Below are 25,096 nucleotides of genomic sequence, written 5' to 3'. Positions count from 1 at the left end.
CTCCACTGACAGACATCTGTAAAAATGACCCAGATCATCTCAACCCCCAACTGGAATTAAACTCAGAAAACACAAGCTAATTTGATGACAAACTTTCTTCCCAGCATCTGCAAATGGACTCTACTCACGAGCAGCATTTTTACTGTCTCATTTACAAGGTGCTAATTATTATCACCGAAACAGATTTTTCAATTTGTATTTCAATTATTTTGCAGTAAAATAATATTTGCATTTAAATGATTTATCCAGTGGGCTCAAAGGCATTTTCATCTTGGGTGTTAGGATTATCTCAAAAAAGAAAATAAAAATTGAAGAAGGTGAAGTCAGGTTCAAGGTGAAATCCATCCCAAGTCCCAGTGGAGCCAAAATTAAAGAATTCCTCATGAAAATCTTTCATTATTGGACTGCCCTTGTCACCAAACCTTGTCACCACAGAACACCTGAAACCAGCTCGATTCCATTTGCCACTGAAGCTCTGTGTCCACCTGTCAAGTTCAATGTTCCCTCATGGCCTAAGGGAGATCTTGGGCTCCAAATCCCATCTCCCTAATAATCTACAAGCCCTCAGCCCTTGGAATTCTCCCAATATCAGCAATTCCATCATTTCCCTGATGGAGAGCTGATGGTTTAAGGAGAGCACAGTGGGGAGAGCTCCTTCACAAATAAACCTCTGCTAAGCTCTGAGGGGGTTCCAAGGGGTTTTTTCCCCTCCCCACCATGTTTGGGATTCTAACTTAGATTTTACACATCAATTAATTACCCAGGTTGTATTTTCATGCGTTTTTTACTCCCTAAAAGCCCAGGAGTTACACAAGTCCCCTTCTGGTGCTTGCAGGGAGGCCACAGACCCTTTTTAGTCCCCAGGGCTTGGAACAGGGGCCCAGAGAAGCTAAAACAGAAGAAACCACTTTACCCACTGCCATCCCCAGCATCTTACACCTCCAGAGCTGAAATAAATCAAAAATATCACTCGGAACAAGCAGAGACGCCACTTATTAAAAGCTCTTCACTCGTGCACCACAATTCTCATCTCCCCACGCTCTGCAAAGTGAAATGTTCTGTCTGTTTACAAGTGCTCTGAGATCTTCCAACAAACCTCTCTGCCAGGCAATTGTATTACAACAGCTCACACTTGTGTGATTGGATTTGAATTACAAAAAGAGCCAAACAGAAAGCAATTTCTCCTGGGAATTTTTGTTAGGATATAAATCCAATTTTTACTTGATTCCGTTAACAGCACTTTCATATTCACTTCCTTTAAGTATTGCAGCACTTGATATTTATTACCTAATGCCTCCTTGTCACCTTGAGCAATCAATGAAAGTCACCTGGAGTTGACGGTACAGAGAAAAGTTAATAAATAAAAGTTAATAATTCACTTCACCCAATGAGCCAAAAAAAACCCAAGCCCGTCACATGCCCCAAACAACAACAGCTACAAAAGGCTCCTACCAGATTATCTGAAGAAAGAGTGAAACATTTCAATTATACTGAATTTTTCAGTCCATTTAGAGACGAATTTCACGTTTACAATGGCAAAACCTCGATTATTATTTCAGAGAATCATGGAATGGTTTGGAAGAGATGTTAAAGATCATCTGTGGGCACTGAAAGCTGTGAGCTCTGTTCAACAAGCAATGTCCCTCTGTCCAAACATCATCTTGGTAACTGATGGATGCTCTGATAGCACAAAACCAAACTCTTCTGTCCTGTTCTGACCCAGTCTAGAAGAATTCTTGTGCCAGGCACCGATTTTCCACGACTTGTACAGTTTCTGCATCCTGTGACCTCTCCACATCTGTGCAACCACCAGAGAAACCCAGAACTCCCTTCCATTAACATTACATTGTGTTTTATTTTTCTCTCACTTCCTCCATCCATTTAAAACCTCATTTTCACCCACAGACATATTCCACTTCATCTTAGTTTTCAATCCCCAAAGCAGATCAATACCTTTCTTCTTCAATCTACATAGCTCTCAATCAAGGAGCTAACGGGGGGTGAATTGAATCGACTTGTTCGTTCAAATTGGGGATTTTTTGTCAAAAGTCTCATTTGTTAACTGCATTTCATGGAAAAAAAGGCAAAAAACTCCCTGTAAGAGCCCTCAGCATTGGACTCCTGGGCACAAAAAGGTCATTACTTGTTCTCTAATTTAAGATTGGGAAGTGCTCCCAGGAGGAACAAATGACAGAGCCTCCCCAGAGCTGGTATTTTAAATTCAGTGAAATGAACTTGCTCTTTTTAAAAAAAATTAGTTAATTCAGCAGGAAGATGTCCAGGTGTTTACCAAGAGATGACAACAGCAGAGACCTCGCAGGGTTGGTTTTTTATACCTTAAATCTTGCCCAGGATCAGAACCAGCCCTGCCTGTGCCTCTGGAGAAGGGCCCTGGGCCTGTGAGACACCAGGGTAGCATCAGCCACAGGATCCTGGAGTGGTTTGGGTGGGAAGGACCTTAAAGCTCATCCAGTGCCACCCCTGGCACGGGCAGGGACATCTCCCACTGTCCCAGGCTGCCCCAAGCCTCGTCCAACCTGGCCTTGGACACTGCCAAGGATCGAGGGGCAGCCACAGCTGCTCTGGGAATTCCATCCCAGCTCCTCCCCACCCTCACAGGGAAGCATTTCCTCCTTTTTTATCAAGTCCAAAGAACCTCACTCAAAACCCACCCTGGGCTTTATCTCTGGGCTCTCCCGACTGTGTAGGGACAATTCCACACCTTGTTCCCTCAGCACAGGAGCTCTGATGGGGCTTTTAAAACCGATTTTCATTCAAGCACCTACCAAAGTAGAGACATTCCAATGCAGCTGGTTTACCAGCTTTGAAGAGCTGCAGGATCTGCAGGACAGGACACCAGAGCCTGCAGAGAGGGAAGTGGAGCCCTCAGAGAGGGCAGATTGTCCTTCTGGTCTGGCTGCTGCCTCCAGAGGTTGTGCTGAACCCAACACTGGGAAGAAAGGCCCCACACTGGAAGAAAGTCCCCACACAATGAGGGACAAACTCCCCATCCTTCAAACCCTTCATTATTCTAAAACACTTCAATACTCTAAAACCCTTCATTACTTTAAAATAAGGTGTTATTTTAATATTAACAGCCTGAGTGGTGCTTAACTTTAATGCCAGCCCCTCGGGAATGCTGCTGACAGATGCCCAGTGTCCAGGATCCGTGCCTGACCTTTCCCTAATGGAGACAAAACAACAATAGAGGGATATAAACAATATGCTGTGGGATGCAAGGAGCATCTTTAAAAATGGCATCGCCTTTGGAAAAGCATCAGCTCCATTATCCTTCTGCAGGATGGGATATTTTCCTCCCCTTTCCAGGAGGAAATGTGTTTTTCTAGGTGTTATTATTTGGTGGATAAAGGGGAAAGGAACATTGAATTGTGCCTTTGTCACAGGAGAAATGAGCTGCAATTTTCTGTACCCCTGACTTTAACAGCTCCCCACAGCCTCTGCAAGGTGCAAAGCCTCTCCTTCGCCAGCAGCAGGGAGAGGAGGGCAGAATCCTGCTGGGATTAATGGATTTAAAGACATGGAGAGGGAGGAATGGGGATAAGATGTGACCCTGTGTAAGCCACTACACCCCAACACATCATTCCCCACTGCAAAGCTCCTCAACAAACTTTCTGTGCCTAAAATCCCACTCCTGATTTTTCAGGGAATAAACTCCACCTCAGGCCATCCGACTCCAAAAGCAACGACATAAATACCACCAAAAAAAAAATTCTTATTTCAAACTCTGCTTTCACTAAATTAACTGAACAAAATATTGATAAACTGCTGATAAATAACAGGAACCGTAACAAGGAAACAAGTTCTCCATTTGATCTCTGCCATCCTGCAGGCATTCATCTTCTTAATTAATTAGATAATATTATTAGTACAGCACTATTTTTCCCCTCCATAGGCAAGAAGCTGGAGCTCACATAATTTAAGCAACTGCTTCAAAGGCAGAGTCTGTGGCAGGTTAAAATCAGAAGGTCCAGACCATCCTCTGCCAATATCCTGCTTTGCTAAACTCTGGGATCCAATTCCCTGATGCTTCTGGCAAATTCTCAGTGCAAATCTCCTACCTTCCCATCTCTAGGGAGTACACTTCGCTTTTAAAAGCTGCAGTCTTTGCATAAAACATGGATCTAAACATATAAAAACTGTGGAGGCAATTCTGTACAAATTACAGGAGCTGTGCAAATCCTTCCTGCAACAGAAACTGCATGAGATTTCATTTCTGACTTTTTCTGACAATATTACTTGAAGTTCAGTAGCAGACAGACAACTTTCACCTCAAAATGTCATTCACAATTAATCCCAAATTGTACATGAAATGGTTGAATTCACTCCACGCAATCAAGGGAGAGAACCAAGAGCATGTAAAAGTTGTGCAGTTAATCAACCTCGTGCAATTTGTACCTGCTGAAAGCTCCTCGCACACATCCCAAGATCTCTCCCTGCAGAATAAATCTGTGAATCATTTTGCAAATTCTATTTATCCCTGTTTTAGGGATGGGGAAGGGAAGCAGAGTGAGTGAGGCTCTGAAGGATTCCCCAGTGCCCACAGCCACAGGAAGCAGCAGGAACTGGGCTCTAACAACTCCTGCGAGTCAGGGGAGTGTGCAAATAACAGGAGAGCACTGAAGCAGCAAATCCCCAGTTGTGGTTAATTCTCTGCCTGTGATTAACTCATCTTTCTTGGCTATTCCAGCCCTTCTTGCACCTTCTGATGCAGCTAGGGCCGAGATTATCAGGCTGTGACCGTGCCTTGGTCTACACTGAAGTGACAAGTGAGGAACAGGTAAAATTCTACACTGAAAGAAATGTAGGAGGCCCCAAGGCAGGTGGATGAAACCCAAATAAAGCCATTTCACCAGGACAGAACAGACTTCACATTCCAGAGGTCAGAGGAACAAACCTTCCCTTCCTTTTGTTTTCAAGTGTTCTGGACAAAGACACCTTTATTTGATATTCACTGTTGTTTTATCTGTCTTGAAACGGGAATCGCAGACATTTTGATAAATGGACAGAGGAATTGTTCTGTTCCAGTGTAACCACTGTGAAATGCCTTTGCACAGACCTCATCTGCAGCAGGAAGGCTTCTCAAAAACCACCTCAGGAGCAGCAGCATCACATTCCTGTGCTGGCACTCAGTGTGGGATGACGCAGGAGCGACATCCAGGCTGCTCCTGGCTCTGCTGACGCCCTGCTGGGTGACCTTGGCCAGGCCTTCCTGCTCCTGCCTCTGCCTCCCACCTTCCCTGCACCTCCTGGGGCACCCACTGCTCTGCCCAGGAATGAAACAGGAGTAGAAATGCCTTTTTACGAGGAGGGAAGGGGATAACATTCACCAGCAGGAAACGGGAAGCTGTAGATTTCCTTCTGGTCGGATGGAAAGAGGAGCTGCCTTCCGAGGACACTCGGGATTAACAAAGGAAGAAGCTGAAACGCCAGCAAGGGTTTGAGAATTTCTTTAGTGAGGACTTGGCTGCAGCTCCAGCCCTGGCCAGGTGGTGCCCACACAAACAAAGCTGGCTCTGGTGGCACTGGTGGCCTTTCTCACATGTTGTCCTAAGCCAAAGCTGGCTTGACAAGCAGAATTCCAGCAACACTGGAAGAAAGGCCCTCTGGGCTGCGATTTCCACCTCTTCCACAGTCCTCCAACACTCTAGAATTACACACAATACTTGTTGATAGTTTAGACTGCTCCCTCTGCCACACAAGGGCCACCTCCAGGTGCATCCAGGAGGAATTTCTGCAGGGAAAGGCTGGTCAGGCATTGGAACTGCCCAGGGAGGTTTGGAGTGCCCATCCCTGGAGGTGTCCACGGAAGGCCTGGATGTGGCACTCAGTGCTCTGGACTGGGGACAAGGTGAGGACTGGGCACAGGTCGGACTTGATGGCCTTGGAGGGCTTTTCCAACCTCAGGGATTCCAGGATTCTGAGTGTTTACACCTCACTGGACAGGTAATGACACTGCTGATAATCACACCACACTGTCACACACCAACACCACAGGCTGCACGGGTGTTTCTGCACCCTGCTCCACTTCCTTCAACCCTCTACAAACCTTCATTCCCCCAATGCAGGCCACAGGTTCATTTCCCAGCAGATTTCTGCAGTCAACAATGGGGCAGGATTTGATTTTTTTTAATTACTCTCCTATCTCACACCTCCCCGGCAGCCACAGCTGCTCCAGGCCTCATGGTTACAAAATCCTCTCCCAGTGAAAGTCAGAGCATCACATCTCCTTACTCCACGATTTTTCTGACCCCTTGGGAATCACCAGCACCAGCAGGACTCTGACACAGCCCCCAGTTCTCTTTCCATCCAGCAAACCATGGTGTGCACTCAAAACCAGGGAGTTTATTCCCACAGGTGATGTTTGTGCCTTGGAAGGACAGGAAATTATTGTGAGGAGCTGAGTCAAGGAATGCACCTGACACTGGGAAGAAAGAAGAAACACCACACAACCCACCCCAAAAACTCTCATCCACTTTCATGCAAGGGAGGTGTAAAATCATTTCCATCCAAGCTCCCTGCAGTTTCCATGGGGCCAAGACACTGAAACAGAGTTGATTTGATTCCTTTAATCAAAGGGATTGTCCCAATTACACATTAACCACCACCAGCCCTGGCTGCCACTGCAGAGCATGGAGGCAGCACAGAGATTTTGCAGATCCCTGCACAGCATCCTGTTTGTTGCAAGCAGAGAACATCCATTTCCATAATTGCACTGTACTTCACTCCCCAGAAACGCTGTGTAAACACCAAACTGTGGCTGCTACTATCACTGGGTTCATCTCCATATCCCAACTCCACCAAAAGCCATAGAAGTGGCTTCTCCACGGAGCAGGAAATAACCTTGGAGTTGCACTGGATGCCTTAGGTTTTAACTTCTCTATTTTCCAAATCCTGCACTGCCCAGTGTGTCACTCTGAAGTTTCTTGTGGCCTGTTCACTTCTGCTCTCTGTGCTGGGCAGACAGAACAAAGCCTCTCCGGGCCTGCTCTCCAGGGACACCCAGACCGTCCTAGGCCCAAAAAGTATAAACCAAAGAGCCTCTAAAGGGAGGCAAGCTGAGGGGAATTACCTCATTAACTGAAGCTTTAATTGGAGAATTCACCCTGCTATGCAAATGAACCAAACCTATAAAAGTGTGAAGAACTCGTGCCCTGCCGTCCACCTTGGGGCCCATCTCGGCAGTGGCCTCTGGCCCCCAGGGTACCTCCGAAGGCCTTTCAAACAAATCCCTGCCTTTATTCCCTTACTCCTGTCCAGTCTCTGTTTTTAAGTGGCCACTTCAGGCATCACACTGAAATCACCTCACAGCAAGGAGCCTCACGTTCCTTGGTGGACAACTGAGGAATAAACCAGGAAAAGCCGTGTCGTGGTTAAGGCTGAGCTGCCAACGTTTTCTGCTCTGCCCTGAACTCCCCAAACAACCCTGTGCAGGTCACTCCATGAAGCAATGAGTTATTCCATGGAGTGGTTTAGGCTGGGAGAAACCTCGGGAGATCAGGTTGAGTCATTTGTTAGGAATCTGTCTCTGCTCTCAGAGGTTGCAGAGACACTGGGTGGGATCAGAGCCTCACCTGGGCTCCTGCCCTGCAGTAGCTCCAGGACAAGGATGAACTGCACACACTGGAGCTCTCACTAAACTGACTTCAGGGAAACATTTCAACGAGCAGTGAAAATTAAAGCGCTGAGCTGGACCATAAATCCTCAGTTACCAGGCAGGATGGATGGTTCCCACCTCTTCCCAGGTGGAGCAAGAAGCCTCACCTGGTTTAAACTCCTCTTAAAGCCTGATGCCTTTTCCCTTCCCATCATTCCTCACCGGATTTAGAGCCAATCAACAGGATTCCACCACCTCTGACATTTCTGGCTGCTGTGTACGTCAAGAAGACAGCTCAATGCTGCACTCAACAATTCCAGCAGTACAGAATCTTTACTACTTAATCATTCCTTTTTTTGTAGCCCTTAAAGTCTTATCTCTCCCCTTCCATTTGAATTTGCTCTATCTTCTGTTAGAAAAAAAAAGCCTATTTTAAATTTAGGCCTATTCATGGTGTTTCTGCATCTCCCAATGCCTAGAAACATGGAGGAGAGTAAAGAAGTATTATGTAAAATCCACTCAGCTAAACAGAGCTTTGTTATAATTTCACTAAAGCCCATGAAAAATTACTCCAGCCCTGTGTCTCAGGATACTCCTGATAAAAATGGAGTTAAAAGGACTTTTCTTGCAATGCTGTGGGCTCAAAAACCAGTTAAGGCTGCCTGACCTTGCCCCCAACTAACCCTCAACATTATCATAACAATTTCCTCTGGTCAAGATCCAGGCCAAATTCTGGCAGGAGTCGGGGGGCAGCAGCAGGAACAGAAACACAGCTGTGAAATTTGGCATTTCCCAACCAGCTGGGCTCTCGGAAACCGGAGAAGGGCAGCAACACCACGCAGTAATTCCACGGCTGGAAATCCCTGGAGCGCTGGTGAAGTGGCTGACAGCAGCCTGGGGGGGGTGAGGAACCATTCCCTAGATGCGAAGCAGGGAGGAAAACTCAGTTTTGATAGGAACACACATCCCCTACAGCACTGACGTCCCCTAAACAGCTCTGCCACACCTGGAGCCCAAATCCATCCACGGGATCCGGGGCAGACTGCCTGGATCCCACTCCCCGCACCCATCCTGATGTCCTGACGAGGGGGAGGCAGCAGCAGAGGAGCAAACAGCCCCCTGTGCTCCCTGCAGCTGGCGCAGCTGGGAGCCGGCAGCAGCGGGATCCGGCATTTCCCCGGGAGGCATCCGAGGGATGGGCGCAGCTCAGTGGGGAGCAAGTGGGGTTTAGATGTTCTTCAGCTGCACTCAGCAGCCACAGCGAAAAAACGCCAGAGGGACAGGCAAGGAACAACTTCCAGCACAGGGAAATCTGCCAGGAATGGGAAGGCAGAAGGTGGCACGGGCAGTGCTGGGTTAACGATGGATTCTGTGACCTTAAAGGTCTTTTCCAATCCAAATGGTTCTGTGATTCCCTGAATTGTGAGCCAAACATCCCAAGCTTGCAGCAGAGTTCTGGCCACAGCTCAGGGCACACGCTTCCATGGGGAAATGTGCTGGATGTGGATGTTCCTCATTGGGAACTCCCAAGTGAGGATTTAAGACAAGAGAACAAAATAAAGGGATGATTTACAGCATAAATGCACCCTGTGGTGGTGCAGCCCCCTCCCCTGAGCTCTGGGCTCAGGAAAGCTCGTTAGGCCTGGGTGCTGATTAATGGGAGCTGGGCAGGTGGCTCCCCTGCAGCTCATCAGAGACCCCTTTGCTCCCACAACTTGTGGTCCCTCACGAGCTCCTCTTTTCTCACCAAGAGCCTCGAGACTTTGTCTGTCTGAACAACAGCCTCAGTGGAATCGTATTTCAGTTACGGGACTTTCTGAGGAGAATTCCCCTAAGCCACCTTGGATGGATGCGCTTGTGCTCTCTAAGCTACATTTACCTGCAGCAGGACCACACAACATCACCTTCCACAAGCAAGGATGGCTCATGGATGGATCCAAAACACCCTTAACAGGAACTGAAGGGGCCATCATTTCAACAGGATGCTGAGATGAGAAGCACACCGAGGGTATGAACCAGCCTTACACACGGCTGGAAGCTGTGCTCTTTAAAACAGGAACCTGGTTTGTTTTTCCTACATCCCATTCCGTGTTCTCAGCGTGCGTCTGGACAGAGCAGGTCTCCAGCTCAGGTCTTTAATTTAAGTTTGATCCAGAACCACCAGATTTACTGACTGCACCTCCTACTGAACCTTCTCCTCATATTTCTAATACTGGTCCACACCTGATTAAAAATGTGGGACAACAGGGAATGTTCTTGAACCCCTCGTGGTCCCTCAGGGGATTGGAATTATCAGTGCAGGTTGAGATCTCTGCAATGAAACCTCCCCTGTCCTCTGTTCCTGCCCACATCTTAAATTCATAAACAAAATTCATAAACAGCTTCCTGCTCCTCCACTCTTCAGAAGAGAAGTCTGGCAAAAACTACTTTCCATTGAGAAAAAAGAAAATTACAGAGGTCTAAATTGATGAGATGGTGTTTCAAGCTGGTGCATCCTCCCTTAACCCAGTACCACGCAAGGTGCTGACTAATAAGGCACAGTTTGTAAATAATGGTGTCAAGACCCTTTTATAATAGGCCATTAAAATGTGTTTTATCTGTGTTTATCCACACACACGGGGCCTACACAAGCCCCAAATGCACCTTTCAGTGCTGGAGCACAGCTGATTCCCCAGACAGGAGCAGAAAGGAGTGAGCAGCGCTGCTGTGCCCACCTGATTGACAATCCATACCCAGAATTCCAGAACCATCACACTCGAGAGGCCGGGCAGGGGCCACCATCAACCACAGCCAAAGGCAAATCCAGTGCCCTCTGCCCACCCTACCCCTGTGAAACCATCACTGCACCCCTAAAACTGAAAGGGGGAACCACACAAACCACTTCCTCTCCCCCTTCCATACCTACAGTAAACTTCCCTTCCCCAAGCAGCACCTTCCCTCCCGTTCCAGCTCTGTCCTTTCCCAAGGGAAGCTCCGTTATCCTGCCCTCGGACACAGCAGCACCTGAAGGCATCACACGCCCTGTGCCAGTTTTTAGAAGGCCATTTTTGGGCAGCAGGACTGCAGACACGGCCCAGCTGATGTGATGGGAGCAGCGTTTCTCCCCTTTTTATGTCGAACTCCTCGCTGACAGCTCCACACACACGGCTCTGCTGCCACACTATGGGAACTCCTGGCTACTGCTCCCTACACACCGCCGGCAACGGGAGAGCTTGGAGCTCTTGGAACTTTGTTCCACGGCGGTTCAGGATTCAGCCCAGGCTGAACTGATTTCCCGGGATTACACCCCAAACCCACCGCGGAGCCTGCAAAGGGCGGATGCCTCCCCTCCCTCCGTGTGCGTCCCTGCGTACCCAGCACCAGACACTGACGCCAAAGTTGGCATCCTGCTTCCACAAAACCATCATGTCTGGGGTTTCAGAATCTAAAGAGATTACTGATCAATGCCTCTGGCACTCATGCAGATAAAAAAAACATCTGAGATCTAAAAAGCTTTCGCACGTCTTCTGCTCACAAAGCAAAACAACCCAGAGCATCAACCTCTGGCTGAAGGATCCAGAACAGAGAGCTCTAAATGCAGACAGGAGGGACCAGGGGCCTGAGAAGACAGGATTAAATGCTCAGCAAGGTACAGAGTGAAGCCTGGAAGATCCAGTATGAATAAGCCACAGACAGCTCAGAAGAAGAAAAAAAGCTGTAAGCCCCTGATAGAGTAAATCTGAGATTTAGGTATCTCTCCATCAGTCTGCTCGTATGAGGAAAGCTCAGCAGAAGCTGCTGGAATGGTTTTCCTCAGTGCACAGGCTGAATGTTCACACTGAAGAAATGAAAAATAGCCACCAGAATAAATATCCAGCCTTTATTAGGACCTGTAGGTCGTTTGGGTGGGTTTACAGCCTTTCCTAACAGATCCTCCCAGTCAGCAAAACTGTTCAGCTCCACTGCCAGAGTGCTCAGGAGGAGCAGTTAATCCTCATCCTGAGCCCCTGAAAGGAAACCTGCCTTACATAATAAAATCAGTGTTGCATTCCAGATAAAGTTCCCCCCCCGCCAAAGCCAAGGAGCTTTCATACACATCAACACCCAAACAGGCATTCCTCCAGCCTAGGATACAGCAGACAAGACAACGTTACTTGGAAACTCTTGGAAATCGGGGCACTGCACAGTGTGGAGAGCAGCCACTGCCAGCACTCGGCTCTCCCACTCTTCCCCCTCCTACACACACAGAAGGACAGTCCCTAAATATTTGCTGTTTACACCAGAAATAAACTTCAGTCCCTGGATCTGCTTTGGCTACAAGGGCAGCTGCGGAAATGAGGTAGGAGACACAAGCAAACTGCCCCCAAATTCGAGCCTTCCTCAGCTTTCAAGCCCAAACATGCATATTTCATAAAAACCAGGATGCTGAGGCCAAGGAGCTCATATATAAGAGATATTCAACTGGGAAGGCAGGAGGAAAAGGAGGAAAGTGCTTCCATCTTCATGCAAGGCATCCAAAAATCTGTTTTATCAGCTGTGGGCAAGCAGCAGGGTAGTGAAATCCTGAATTAACATGCCAGGGAAAGACAGAGGGGAAAGCGGTGCTGGCATTTTTCACAGTCATCCTGCACATCACCAGCGCCTGTGCCCAAACCTGACCCACCGGGGAAGGGGAATGAGATCATAGAAAGCCACCCTTTATCACACCCCAGCGCTTAAAAAATTGTTGCTCCCGAAGGATGCAGCTCCAAAGGTCTGAATCAAACACCCTCGGTGCCGTGCCCAAGACGCCAGGGCAGCGTGTGCCGACACCCCAGTGCCATCACCCCAGTGCCATCACCCCATGGCCACCCACCCCAGTGCCGTCACCCCAGTGCCACACGCCCCGCACCCCCTTTCCCATGCGGGGGGACAACGCCGCTCCTTTCATCCCCGCAGCTGGGGATGGAGAAGAAATGCTCGTGCAGAAGTTGCCCACGGCACTCACCCATCGCCGATCCAGCCAGCAGCCCCAGCGAGAGCAGCAGCGCCCGGCTCCAGGCGCTCCCCTCCGCCGTCATGAGAGCCACGATCCCCAATTTCCACCAGTGCCTTCCGAAGCTGCAGCTGCATCCCGGCTGGTCCCATCCCAAGGAAGGTTGCATGTCAAAGGGCAGCGGCAGGAACGGGGCGTGCTGGGGGTCTGCCGGTCGCTGCTGTTGGGTTTTTCCCCCTTTTTTCCTTCCCCTTGGTGATTGGGATGGTCCTCGGCTCGGCTGGATGAAGAGGAGAAAGGAAGGAGGAGGGGGGAGGTGGGGGAGGAAGCGGGTCAGGCTTGTGATTTTTATTATTTTTTTTTTCCCCTTAATTTTTTCAGCCCAGGAGAGAAAAAAAAAAAAAAAATCCCACCGCATGGAAGGCTCTGAGCTTCTGCAGCTGGAATGAACCAAGTGTGGCAGCAGCTCGGGGAGAGGAGAGGAGAGGCGAGGAGAGGGAAGGCGAGGAGAGGAGAAGAGAGGAGAGCAGGGGAGGGCTGGCGCGTCCCTCCCGGTGGCTGTCTCAGAGCCAGCTCCTCGGCAGCAGCACCACCAGCACCACGCAGCCCTCAGGGATTTATACTTTTTTTTATTAAGCCACTTGATTAATCGTTCCCGGAGCTTTGTTCCCTCTCTCGATGGGGTGTTGTGGCAGGGGGATGCTGTGCAGCCTCCACACGGAGCTGCCTTGGGGGTGCCCCCCCCAACCCCCCAACCCGGCACCAGCCTCCCACCAGCACCAAACCCCACACAGACTGGGCTCCAGCAGGGTGTTTATTTTTGACACTACAGGTTTCCTGATAAGGAACGAGCCCCCCAGCCCCCATTTCTCTCTCTCTCTCTCACACACATCGCTGTTATTCAGACAGCCCCCCCCCCCCCCAACAACTTGATGCTATTGACACAATTTTTGTGATGAAGCAAATTTTGTTACAAACACAGGTCATGACAGACACCCCCCCCCCCTCCCCCCCGCGCTTTTCCCTATCTGTCCTCGCAGCACGGCTCCCAGCAACAGAGCGGTCCCCTGATACTGGTGGGACTGGTCCAGAGGCATCCTGGAGCTGGGAGCCAACAGGCAGCTCCTGCCCTTGGCAGGGCTGGCAGAGCCCCATTTCTCCCCCACCAGCACCACCAGCACCACCTCCCCTTGTTTTTGTTTTAACATCTCCCGGTACGCCGGTCCCTGGAGCTGCAGGCAAGATGGGGAAAAGGGAAGGAGGAATGGGAATGCAGCCACTTAACGCCAGATTCGGGAACTTCATTATCTTGCTAATGATGCTCAGAGCCAGGGACAAGGAAAACAACTCGAACACGACACCAGAGCTTAAGGAAATAAATAAATAACGAAGAAAAAGGCACTCTGGAACGCTCGAGCATCCTCCCCCTCCTCCCTCCTCGGCAAGCACCGACTTCACGTTCGTGACAGGCTCGGAGCTGCCCCTCTCCTACAGCCCTGTGGAACAGGGGGTGTTTGCCAGCCTGACATCCCCCTCTCCAGCGCTGTCATCCCCCTTTTCCCCCCGTCCATCCCTGTTTCCCCCGCTCCCCCCGGGGTGCGAGGGAGGCGCGGCCGGGCCGCTGCCCCCGGTGCCCACACCGGGCCCGGGCCGCTGCCCCCGGCCGTGCCGGGGCCACATCGGGGGCTCCCCTGGCCACCCATCCCCCTGCTCCTCCGGCTCCCCCGGCTTTGCATTTGCTGCAGCTTCGTGCTGCAAAACCCCCTTCTTCGGCCGTGTTCCGGTTGCCTTGAATGAGCTTATTTGACAGCTAAAAAACAAATTATATCGAGGGCTCGCCGCTCTGTCCCTCCACCCTGGGATCAATCCTCCTTCTCTCTCCCTCTCCCTCCGTCCCCTCTGCTTTTCAATCCTCGCACTGCCTACACCGGGAGCCGCTGCCAAGAGCCAAGGCAACCAGGGCTGGCACATGAAAGAGTTGCTTTATGTCTGTGTAAGCTGCAGCATCAATTCAAACAGCCCCGATTGTGCGAAGGCACAGCTCCCCCGGGGAAAGCTCCGGGGACGGGGGGCCACAGCTCCATGCGCTCGGTGTCCCCTCCCCAGCCAGCGATGCCCCCCAGCCCAATATTGCACCCAGCTAAAGCTGGCAAGGGGCTGCTGCACACCCGCAGGGCAGAGGCTGAGCCAAGAGCCCTGCATGCACCAGCGACGATCCACAGGCATAAAAAAGGCATTGAGGAGCCACAATCCCACTTTATTGCCGGGCAATCGGCTCACAGCGATTTCAAATCCAGGGGTTCCTCCCGGGTAGGTTTGCGTCGCAAAAAAAGCACGGAGGTTTAGGGTTGAACTCTCTCCAAAATAAATTAAGAAAAAATTTCTGCGTTTATTCACGGAACGGACAATCGTGATGAGCACAAACCATCCCTGCCATCCCCAACTTCTCCGATCGCAACATCCCCAGCGAGGGATGCGCTGCTTCCCAGCCCGTCTTTAACCCCGAGCACTCACTTCGCGTCTCACCTTGCGAAATCACCTCTCACTAAACACAGAAAGCCTGTCTGCCGTGCGAGCGCCCACCGGGACACAAATCCTGCTCTGCACTGCCACCCGCAGCCGGAGCCGGGCTGGAATGCCACATTCCCCGCAGCTATTATCCCGCTTTTCTGTTTCCCACTTGTCCCTCAGCCCCGCCAAAACTCTGCTCTGATTCCTCCGAATGGACAACAGCAGCGTCCCCAAATTCCAGGTGCTGCACACCTTTGTACGGCGGATTTGGGGAGGAAACCCTTCCCTGTGAGCGTGGGGAAGCCCTGGCACAGGCAATCTGTGGTTGCCCCATCCCTGCAAGTGTCCAAGGCTGGGCTGGACAGGGCTTGGAGCAACCTGGGATAGGGGAAGGCGTCCCTGCCCGTGGTACGGGGTGGGATGAGATGAGCTAATTTAAGATCCTTTCCCATCCAAACCACTCCATGATCCTGCACCTTTCCCGAGGTGTTTCTTTCACCTGTTGAAACAAAGCCTGAGGCACGAGGTACATCCTCCCTCTAATGAGGCAAATCATTCCTGCTTTTTTTCCACCACAACCAATTTTCTTTGGGACAAGTGTGTCCCATGAAATCCGACTACTTCAAATTCTGAAGCACCCTAAGCAGCTGCTGCATTTGCTTCCCCACAACATTTAAAGGAAAACAACCACAGACACATCAAAATATTTACAGGAAGAAGAGAAAGCGGCATTCAAAGGAGCAAAATTGAAAATTAAAGTGTTATAGGGAAGCTACTGTAAACAGCTGATCTTCACAAAGAAAAGCTGAATTTAGCACAGAAAAATTTATGCCAAATCATGTTTCGCAGGACAAATAATGGGGAGAGAGGGAAGGATGCTCTTTGCATTAATAGGATAATATTTACTGTGTGCTCCCGAAATAGAAAACGTAAAATTGACAAATCCAGCTCACAATGAACAAGAATTAACACGTGTCCAGTTCTGAAAGTCCCAACACAACATCCTGCAAACCTGGCCCATCCTGCTTGGGACATGGAAGTGTTAACTGATAGTTCATCTTCCAAAAAAATAACTTCACAGATGAGGAAACCGAGAATTTTCCAGATGAAGCCATGGAGGAACAGAAGGGGAAGGCTGCAGCCTGTGAAGCCACCAGACAGGAATCCCTTTGAGAAAACGGAGCAGAAAGTTGTTTCTGTACTCAAAAATAGTCTAACAATGTTCTATTTTCATACCCATGGCACAAATCTGTTGAGGTTTTTATTACAGAGAATATCTCTGTTCTTTAAAAATAGAGGGGAGCCAGCATCCCACTAATTACAGTGAGCCTATGATTAGAGATAATTAGATACATTTACAATTTAGAATTTCCTAACTTTAGCTGTTTATGAACCATAGATGTGCCCATAGTGTGTGCACAGAGCATCAGTCATTCCCTCCAGCTAAGAAGAGGAAATTGATAACACATTAAATTATTGAACATGGCGGGAGCAAAGTGGAATTTAAATGGGTGTCTGGAGGAGGGAACCACCAAGAACTGGGATCTGGAGCAGGTGACCATGGCAGGCACGTGGATGTGTCGTGAAGGAACACCCAATCGTTCGATCCCGCTGCAAGGTCCCACAGGAACCCGGGGGCTTTGGAGGGGCAGCACTGCAATATTTGCTCTGTGGTGATGCCCACTCCAGGACTGGAAACTGCTGGAATGGCCTTTTCCACTCAGGAATTGCCATGTGCCATGCCAGGGGCTGCTATCCCACTTTTCTCTAACACCCAGTCCAGGGTCCTCCTCCTGCTGAAATGGAAGCTCATGGGCCATGGAGAACTGGGCTTGTCCAGCCTGGAGAAGAGAGGCTCTGGGGGGACCTAATTGTGGCCTTCCAGGACCTGAGGGGGACAACAAGAAAGATGGAAAGGGACTATTCACAAGGGATGGAGTGATAGGACACAGGGAATGGCTTCAAACTGGAAAAGGGGAGATCTGGGTGGGATACTGGGAAAGAATTACTCCCTGTGAGGAGGGTGAGGCCCTGGCACAGGGTGCCCAGAGAGGCTGTGGCTGCCCCTGGATCCCTGGAAGTGCCCAAGGCCAGGCTGGACGGGGCTTGGAGCAGCCTGGGACAGTGGGAGGTGTCCCTGCCCATGGCAGGGGTGGCACTGGATGGGCTTTAAGGTCCCTTCCCACTCAAACCACTCTGGGATTCTGTGGCTGACACATTCCTTGAAGCATCTGAGGACGGACAAAACCCCTGGAGCGTGTCCAGACCTCCTGTCCAGCTTTCTGGACTGAATTTTTCAGGCTGGAGGTGTAAGACACAACCAACTGATCCTCCTTTGCAGTCTCCTCATCTCAGAGAGTTCTGAGCTTTGGGCAAAGGGTTTGGTTCTATTCTTACAATTTAATTTGGTCTCACGACTCAGGAAATTCCAGGTCAGAGTTTCATGGCCCTCCAAGGGGATTTCACTGCTAATTCCCAAGTTTTGGGGGCTGTGTTGCACAACTACAGCCTGGAAAAGTAACTTACCTGAAACAGACTTTGCTTACAGCCAAAATATGTCCTCCTAATTGCAAATATCCCAGAGATTAATGAAGAAATTCCATGTTTATTAATGCCTTTAACCTTCTGTTGTTTTATAGGAGCTCCTGCAACACTGGATAAAAATAATTAAATATAACTCAAGTACTTCAGATTTTCTACTGCATTAAAGTAGCAGCCAAGGCTGAGATTCCCTCCCTCCATTTCCCAGTTTTCCCAACCATTCAAACTTTCCACTCTCCCAGGGAATAAAGCAGAGACAAATTTTGTGAGGAGAGAGCGGAACTCCTCCTCCAGACTCGGGGCACAATACTGAGAGCTGCTTTCTGATCCGTAAAAAAAACAAATTAAGGAAGCAAATCGTTGTCCTACAAGTTATGGATAAGTGGCTTATGGGATAGAGAGGAAAAGCTCATCCTTCCCTCTGGATCACCTTCCCAGAAAATGGAAAAAAAACCCACCCAGAAATGGATAAAGGCTCCTAAGAGCTCCATTATTAGGAACAGAAGGAAGGAATTTGGAAGTTTGATGCAATCCCCTGAAGCTTGACTGAATTCCTGGGTTAAATTCCTGGAGAAGCCGCAGGGACAAACCTCAACTCCTCTGCCAGTGAGAACCATGCAAAATTTTAAGGGAATTCAGTTTTCCTGTCCTGGTAGCGTGAGGAAAAGCTGCTATTTATCAAAGTCCCACAGTCCTATAAGGACTTCATGTTTTCCCCAAAGTGAACATTTCCATCTCGAATAATCCCCTATGATTTATAGGGTGAGAAACAGCTGGATGACAATTCATCTGAAAGAAATTTTTTAAGGATGACAGAACAAGAAGGGGGCTTTTTTTTCCTTGGCTTTTTTTTTTTTTTTTTTTTTTTTTTTTTTTTGGTATTGGAAGATGGAGACAAATAATAAAAATGTTTTATTTATGAAAAATGCCCGAGCTGCTCAGAATTGAGTGCTGGTGCAATAAAGATGGTTGATAGAAGAGAGACTTGGCTGCGAATTTCAGAGATAGGGACTTTATTTGTGTGTTCAGAGGGAGATTAACACAAACCGCTCAATGCCTGTGTGGTGCACGACTCGCTCCTGCCTCATTCCCTCAAACTCCTGCTAATCCAGAGGCTAACCTGAGTTTTAATAGTGAAGACCAAGCCATAAAGCTTGGATGTGGAATCTTGCTTCATTATATCCCCTTGGGTGCTTCACTTGGGAATTTCAAGGCTCTGAGTTTGACGACAACCCCTGCAGAGCAGCTTTGCTTCCTCCCGTGGAGGCTGGGGCTGCTCTGTTTCAGCCACTTGGCTGGGTCAGAGGTACCAGACTGATTAAATGAGATTTTACAGCCTCTGGGAGCCCCGTCACAACAAATCACCACAAAACTCTCGCCCAGCCTCAACACCAGTGACTCAGGGCAATGACAGAGATCTCAGTGTGTGTTTCTGACACCACTGAGTCAGCCCGCTCCAAAATTCACATTTAGGCTTGGCTTAAGAGGATATTGCACCTGTGCAAGTTAAAATGGGAATTCATTCTCCACAGCTGGAAAAGCCTGGGTGTTTTGCAAGTAGTTACAGGTCTTACAAAAGGTGGAGAACCTTCATTCTTGGAGGATCAAATGTGCTTCATCTCTGCAGGCAAAGCACTTCCTAAGAGGACAGGCTTCAGTGTGGGGCATAATTCAAGCAAAAGCTGGAGCATCCTTCTGGTGGGATGGGGCTTGGAGCAGCCTGGCATAGTGGGAGGTGTCCCTGCCCACGGCAGGGGTGGAATGGGATGAGCTTTAATGTCCCTTATACCCCAAACCACTCTGTGACTCACGGAGCTTTAGACTTAGTCCCTCATACACCAACACCAGATTTGTTCTCTCCTCCTGTGCTTAAAAAATTCAGCTCTTCCTCCCCTTTTAATCCCATTTATGTAAATACAGCAACGTCGTGGTGTAGCCCGAGCTGGAGCCAGTATGAAATTCACGGAGTCTGTTTACTCTGTGAGGTTGATAAACAATCTCGCAGCGATCCTCCAGGTGACGTTCTGCGCATTATAGAACTCCTCTACTCCTTGCTGTTCCTCTCTCCACACTGCACCAGCATCTATTTTGGGTTACCCAGATGGCTGAGGTGCTCTAGGACAATTTATAAGGAGGAATTCATGCCTTGGCAAGATGTGCCTACTGGCCCCTTTTTTTTCCTCCGCACGTGGCTGCGAACGAAAACTTCAACTGAGATAAATTAGACAAGCGATTAGGAACCTCCGGTGTTGCCACAAAGCATCAACATTCCTCACTCTCCTTGCCTTGTGGGGAAGGGGACAGCGGGGTGACATCAACCAAACTGAAAGGCTGTGGAAGGAACACCACAGCAGCCGGGAGAAATCCCAGCCAAAGCTCCCAAACTCCCAGCAGCACCAGCAACAACGACCTCAGAGCCCCAGTGCACCTCAAATCTGGGAAGATGAGAGGGGGGACACCAGTAAAGAGCCCACCTGTCACACCCCATCCCTGGAAGTGTCCCAGGCCAGGTTGGAGCAACCTGGGACAGTGCAAGGTGTCCCTGCCCATGGCAGGGGTGGGACTGGATGGGATTTAAGGTCTCTTCAAACCCAAACCACTCCATGATTTCATCAACATTTAATTTCTTAAGAGACAAGCAGCCTGAACTGGATCTATCCCTGAGGTAAACCAGGGATATGAGGATCAGCCAAGCTCCCTCCAGGCCCCTAAGGGATGATGCTGGAGGATCATTAAGGCACAAAGGGTCTAAACCACAGCCCTGCCTCAGTCAGGAACACTGGCACACCAAGGCAGGGTTACACGGGTTCTCCCCCCAGAATTCCTGCCTTGATTCACCAGGATTACCTGGTTTCTCTCCTCAGAATTCCTGCTTCATTGCAGCAAGATTACACGGTTTCTTTACCCAGAATTCCTGCCCTATTTCAGCAGGATTACATGGCTTCTCTGCCCAGAATTCCTGCCTTATTTTGCCAGGATTGTACAGTTTCTTTACCCAGAACTACTGCCTTGTTTCCAGCACAGGATTACATCGGTTTTCCACCCAAAATTCCTGTCTTGTTTTGGCAGGATTACATGCCTTCTCCATGCAGAATTCCTGCCCTGTTTCACCAGGATTACAGGGGTTCTCTCCTCAGAATTCCTGCCTTGTTTTGGCAGGATTACCTGGTTTCTCTCCTCAGAATTCCTGCCCTGTTTCAGCAGGATTACACGGGTTCTCTTCCCAGAATTCCTGCCTTGTTTTCCCAGGATTGCCTGGTTTCTCCCCTCAGAATTCCTGCCCTATTTTGGCAGGATTACACGGTTTCTCTCCTCAGAACTCCTGCCTTGTTTCCAGCACAGGATTCCATGGGTTTTCCACCTAAAATTCCTGTCTTGTCTTGGCAGGATTATATAGCTTCTCAACTTAGAATTCCTGCCCTGTTTCCAGCATGGGATTAAAGACACCAGATGAAGATCCTCATCAATATTTTCCATTCTTCCCCATTATCCACCTCATGGCTGCGCTCCCACATGCACCTACAGGAGTATTCCAGTTCTCAGCAGCTTTTTCCTCATACCTGGAAATCTGCAGTTCCAGCCTTTCCCAACACGTTTCTCCCAAACCTCTGCAGGAGACAGGAAAGAGAAATCACCCCCATTTTACAAAATAAAAAGCTGAATTCTGGGAAGTGAGAACTCTGAGGCTTCATCCATCTATTTTAAGGGCACAAACCACAGGAAAATAAATTCTCAAGGACACAAACCTTGTCTGGAGGGCACAAAAGTCACAAAACTTTTCCTCTACCTTGACCAATTCCCAAACTCCCTTCCAGTGCATTCCATCACTACTGGATGTCACGTGAAGCTCCCTGGGCAAATCCTGGTTTCTTTCCTAACTCATTGCTGAATTTTCCCCAAGATTCTCTTTCAGGATCCGTTCCCTCCATTGTGGCTGCTCCAGGGTTCCTTTGAAAAATAATTTTACAGAGCAAAATAATTATTTACTTACGGTTTTCCGAGCCAAAACTTGGATCAGCATTTCCTTTGGCTCAAGCCAGGTCTGTTCTGCCCCAGTAAATTCCCATTTTCTTTAAGTGGAGTGGAAGCTTGGACTTTTCTCCCGTTCAATGCACTGCCTGTTTTCCTCCAATATTCCTAACACAATTAGCATAACAAGATAAAGGAATCATCAAGTCCTTTCCCATTTTTCTTCCTTTATAAAAGGACTGATGACAAACTGGGAATCAGGATCTGGATTGAATTACATTTGCCACAAAAGAGTTCATTAAGTAATAGTACATAATAAAAATCATCTGTCAGCTTGAGGGATTGACCAAATCCACTTAAGGGAACAGCTGGTTATTTTCTGGAGCACTCCAGAGCCAACGGTCAATATGTGCAAGGAGAAGGAGTGGGACACAGGGAAACAAGGAATAGGTCAGATATTGGAATGCTAGGGAAGTTTCTGGGATTTTCTGCACAGCTGGTCAGGACTGAAGGTGAGACTTTGCCCATGGCTGCCCCATTTCTCCCTGATTTTTGTGGTAGCAGAAGCTCCCTCCACCAGGAAAAGGATCATGGCGCGCAGGGTGTGACAGACCAGGAGATGCTTCAACAGCTGGAGTATCATAAAACCTTGGAATAGAATCCCAGGATCGCTAAGGCTGAAAAGAGTTCCAAGGTCATCGAGTCCAGCCTGTGACCGACGCCCACCTTGTCCCCAGCCCAGAGCACTGAGTGCCACCTCCAGGGATGGGCACTCCACCACCTCCCTGGGCAGCCCCTTCCAATGCCTGACCACCCTTTTCCATGAAGGAATTTTCCCCCAAACCCTGCCTAAACCTCTCCTGGGACAACTTGGGGCCACCTCCTTGTCAACACCAGGGGACTTGAGTTTCTGTCTCACTCCAACACACCAAGGGGTCCACAGCAACAACGGGAGCAGGGTCCCACTTCTTCTCCCCAATGTTCCTGCACGAAGCTGAAGCTGCCCCAGCACATCCCAACACAGAACCATCCCTGTCCCAGCCCTTCCTTTTCCCAGCCAGGAAACCCAAATGGAGAAGTGCTTCTGGCTGCAAAGCGAGTGCAGCAAACTGGGAAGGGAATGCAGAGGGATCTGTGTCTCTGGAGACATTCCAAACCCACCCAGACACATTCATATGTCACCTGCTCCAGGTGTCCCTGCCCTGACCTCCAGAGGCCCCTTCTGACCCCAGCCATCCTGGGATTCTGTGAGCAGTGGCTCTAACGAGCCACGTTGGCTCTGACAGAAAATCCTCCGGCTCACTCAGTGAATAAACCAAACCCATCTGCACTGCTGGGGCTCCAGGGATTTGTTCCAAGCTCCTGGAAGTCCCCTAACAAGGCCCTTACCGTGAGGACACTGTGGGTGACACGGATGCAGCTTGTTGGGAACAAGGGTCACCCGTGACACAGCGTCACCGTGATCCCGCCGTGCCCTCCTGGCAGGGCTGAGCGCGGCACGGTCCCAGCAGGGCAGCCCCCTGCAGAAGGGTCGGCTTCATTTTCATCCTGTTGCCTCCTCAGCACTCCCAGCTTCCTCACCAGGCACAGCCTCAGTGGATCTCTTCTCTCACAGAAGTTATAGGCAGCAGCATCACTAAAAACTCCGAAGGGAAGGGACGTGCAAGCCCCGTGGTGGCTGCACAGCAGATTCTTCTCAGGCACCCAACCAACCAAAACTAAACCCCAAACCAGCTGTGAATGTTAAAAATCATCTGTTACGCTGGCTTTGAGTGTCGCCCTGCAGCACAGGCAGGATGAGAACTCCAGGATGGAAACCACTGCACTTTCTGCCTTTAAACACCAGATTTTCCCTTTCAAATTACCCTTGCCCTGCCCTGCTGATAGATCGGCAAAACTCTCATCAATTTTGGGGGAAGTCTCCCCTCTCCTGGGTAAAAATCCAACCCTTGGTGCTCCAGCAAAGCCCAAATAAGCTGAAGGATGCAACACACACTTGTAGGAGGTGCAGACACCCAGGGTTGCAGTGTTTTGGGACAGAAACACCTTTCCTCACAAGCATTTAACAGCATTTCTCTCCCTTTCCTCTCAACATCTCCCCCAGCTGGTGTTGCCACCACTGCAGTTGTCCCAAAGCAGTTTAGTCCAGCTCCCCAACCCAAACTTCTCCAGAATGAGCTTGGCTCCCATTAAACTGGAGATAATGTGGGGAGGGGGATTGATTGAACAGCCATTAATCAAAGGATGGGGTTTATTCTGGTGATGTCATGAACTGCAGAAGTAGAACTCAAGCAGTTTATTAAATTACAGGAATGCCAAGAAAAATAGATAGCTTTAATAATCCATTTTTGCCTATCTGTTATATTTTATATGTAGCTTGCAGAAGAGAATTAAAAAGTTTTCTACCATGTAAAATTGCCACTTAAAGGAGGGGGGGGGGGAAAAAAACCAAATAGATTCTGTCACTGATAGAGAATACAATTATTCCAGGCTAAAAAGTTTATTCTTTTGCTAACGTGTGAGATTACTGCAGCTCAGAGCCCACAGGAGAGGAGGGGTGATGGTTCCAAGATGAAAAATGGTCCCTGAGCTAAAAAGCACAAGTGCTCCAAAGCTGAGCAAGAACAGCAAACACACGAGGTCTGTGTTTGAGGGGGAAAGCTCTGAGGGTGCTCCAGCAGCACCCTCAGGGGCTGGACCCACCGTGGTACCCAAGTCTGGAGAATGCTACAGCATCAGAGTTTGGGCTGCCCAGGGAGCAAGGCAGAGTCAGCAGAGGTGGCTGAAGGAGACAGGGGAAATGGCCAAAAACCTGCTGGCCATGAAGATCCAGCTCATGTGAGAACCAGGAGATGCGTCTAGGACTATGGGGATCAGATCTGAACTGACAGAGAGTTTGGAGGAGACAGAGGAAGTAATTCCTCCCTGGGAGGGTGGGGAGGCCCTGGCACAGGGTGCCCAGAGCAGCTGTGGCTGCCCCTGGATCCCTGGCAGTGCCCAAGGCCGGGCTGGACGGGGCTTGGAGCACCCTGGGACAGTGGAAGGTGTCCCTGCCCATGGCAGGGGGTGCAATGGGATAATCTTTATGTCCCTTCCAACTCAAACCATTCCCTGATTCTGTGAATTATTCCTCTCTACACCCCCAGCCCCACCCAGATCCAACACTCTCTCATTTTTTTATTACTCTCCCACCCTCCTCCTTCCTCTCCATTTCCAAGCCTTGTCTCTGATTCAGAAGCACCCCCATCCCAGCCCCTGCTGCCTGCAAATTGTCACATCATCTGGATGGAAGCCTTTCAGAGAAACCACCCAAACAGTGCTGCTGAATTGGATTCCTTTCCTCTGGGAACCAGACTCTCAGGAACGCTACCAGGGGACATTGTGCTGTGATTCAAGATGTGCTGTGTCTGGCATAGCAAGCAAACACGAAATTGTGAACCCAGACCCTTCAGGATTGACACTTCCAACTGCTCCGAGCAGCCAGGCTCACATGTTTGAGATGGCTC

General features: G+C 49.4%; 1 protein-coding gene across 4 annotated transcripts in view; it reads right to left on the bottom strand.

Annotated features, from left to right (window-relative positions):
* CSMD2 (CUB and Sushi multiple domains 2) overlaps positions 1-25,096 on the bottom strand; it is a 350,153-nt gene that overhangs the window by 307,023 nt on the left and 18,034 nt on the right. For 2 of the 4 annotated variants that reach the window (XM_032132058.1, XM_032132062.1), the window contains exon 1: positions 12,582-12,918. In XM_032132058.1, coding sequence (XP_031987949.1) covers positions 12,582-12,738 — 157 coding nt within the window. In that variant the 5' untranslated portion in view covers positions 12,739-12,918. Of the gene's footprint in view, positions 1-12,581; positions 12,919-12,982; positions 13,166-25,096 lie in introns of those variants that run through there. The other 2 variants (XM_032132059.1, XM_032132060.1) reach the window with 2 other exon arrangements.

This window comes from Corvus moneduloides, chromosome 23 (genome assembly GCF_009650955.1).
Source record: "Corvus moneduloides isolate bCorMon1 chromosome 23, bCorMon1.pri, whole genome shotgun sequence".
In the NCBI taxonomy this organism is placed as follows: Eukaryota; Metazoa; Chordata; class Aves; order Passeriformes; family Corvidae; genus Corvus; species Corvus moneduloides.
This window is presented reverse-complemented; position numbering and strand designations above follow the sequence as displayed.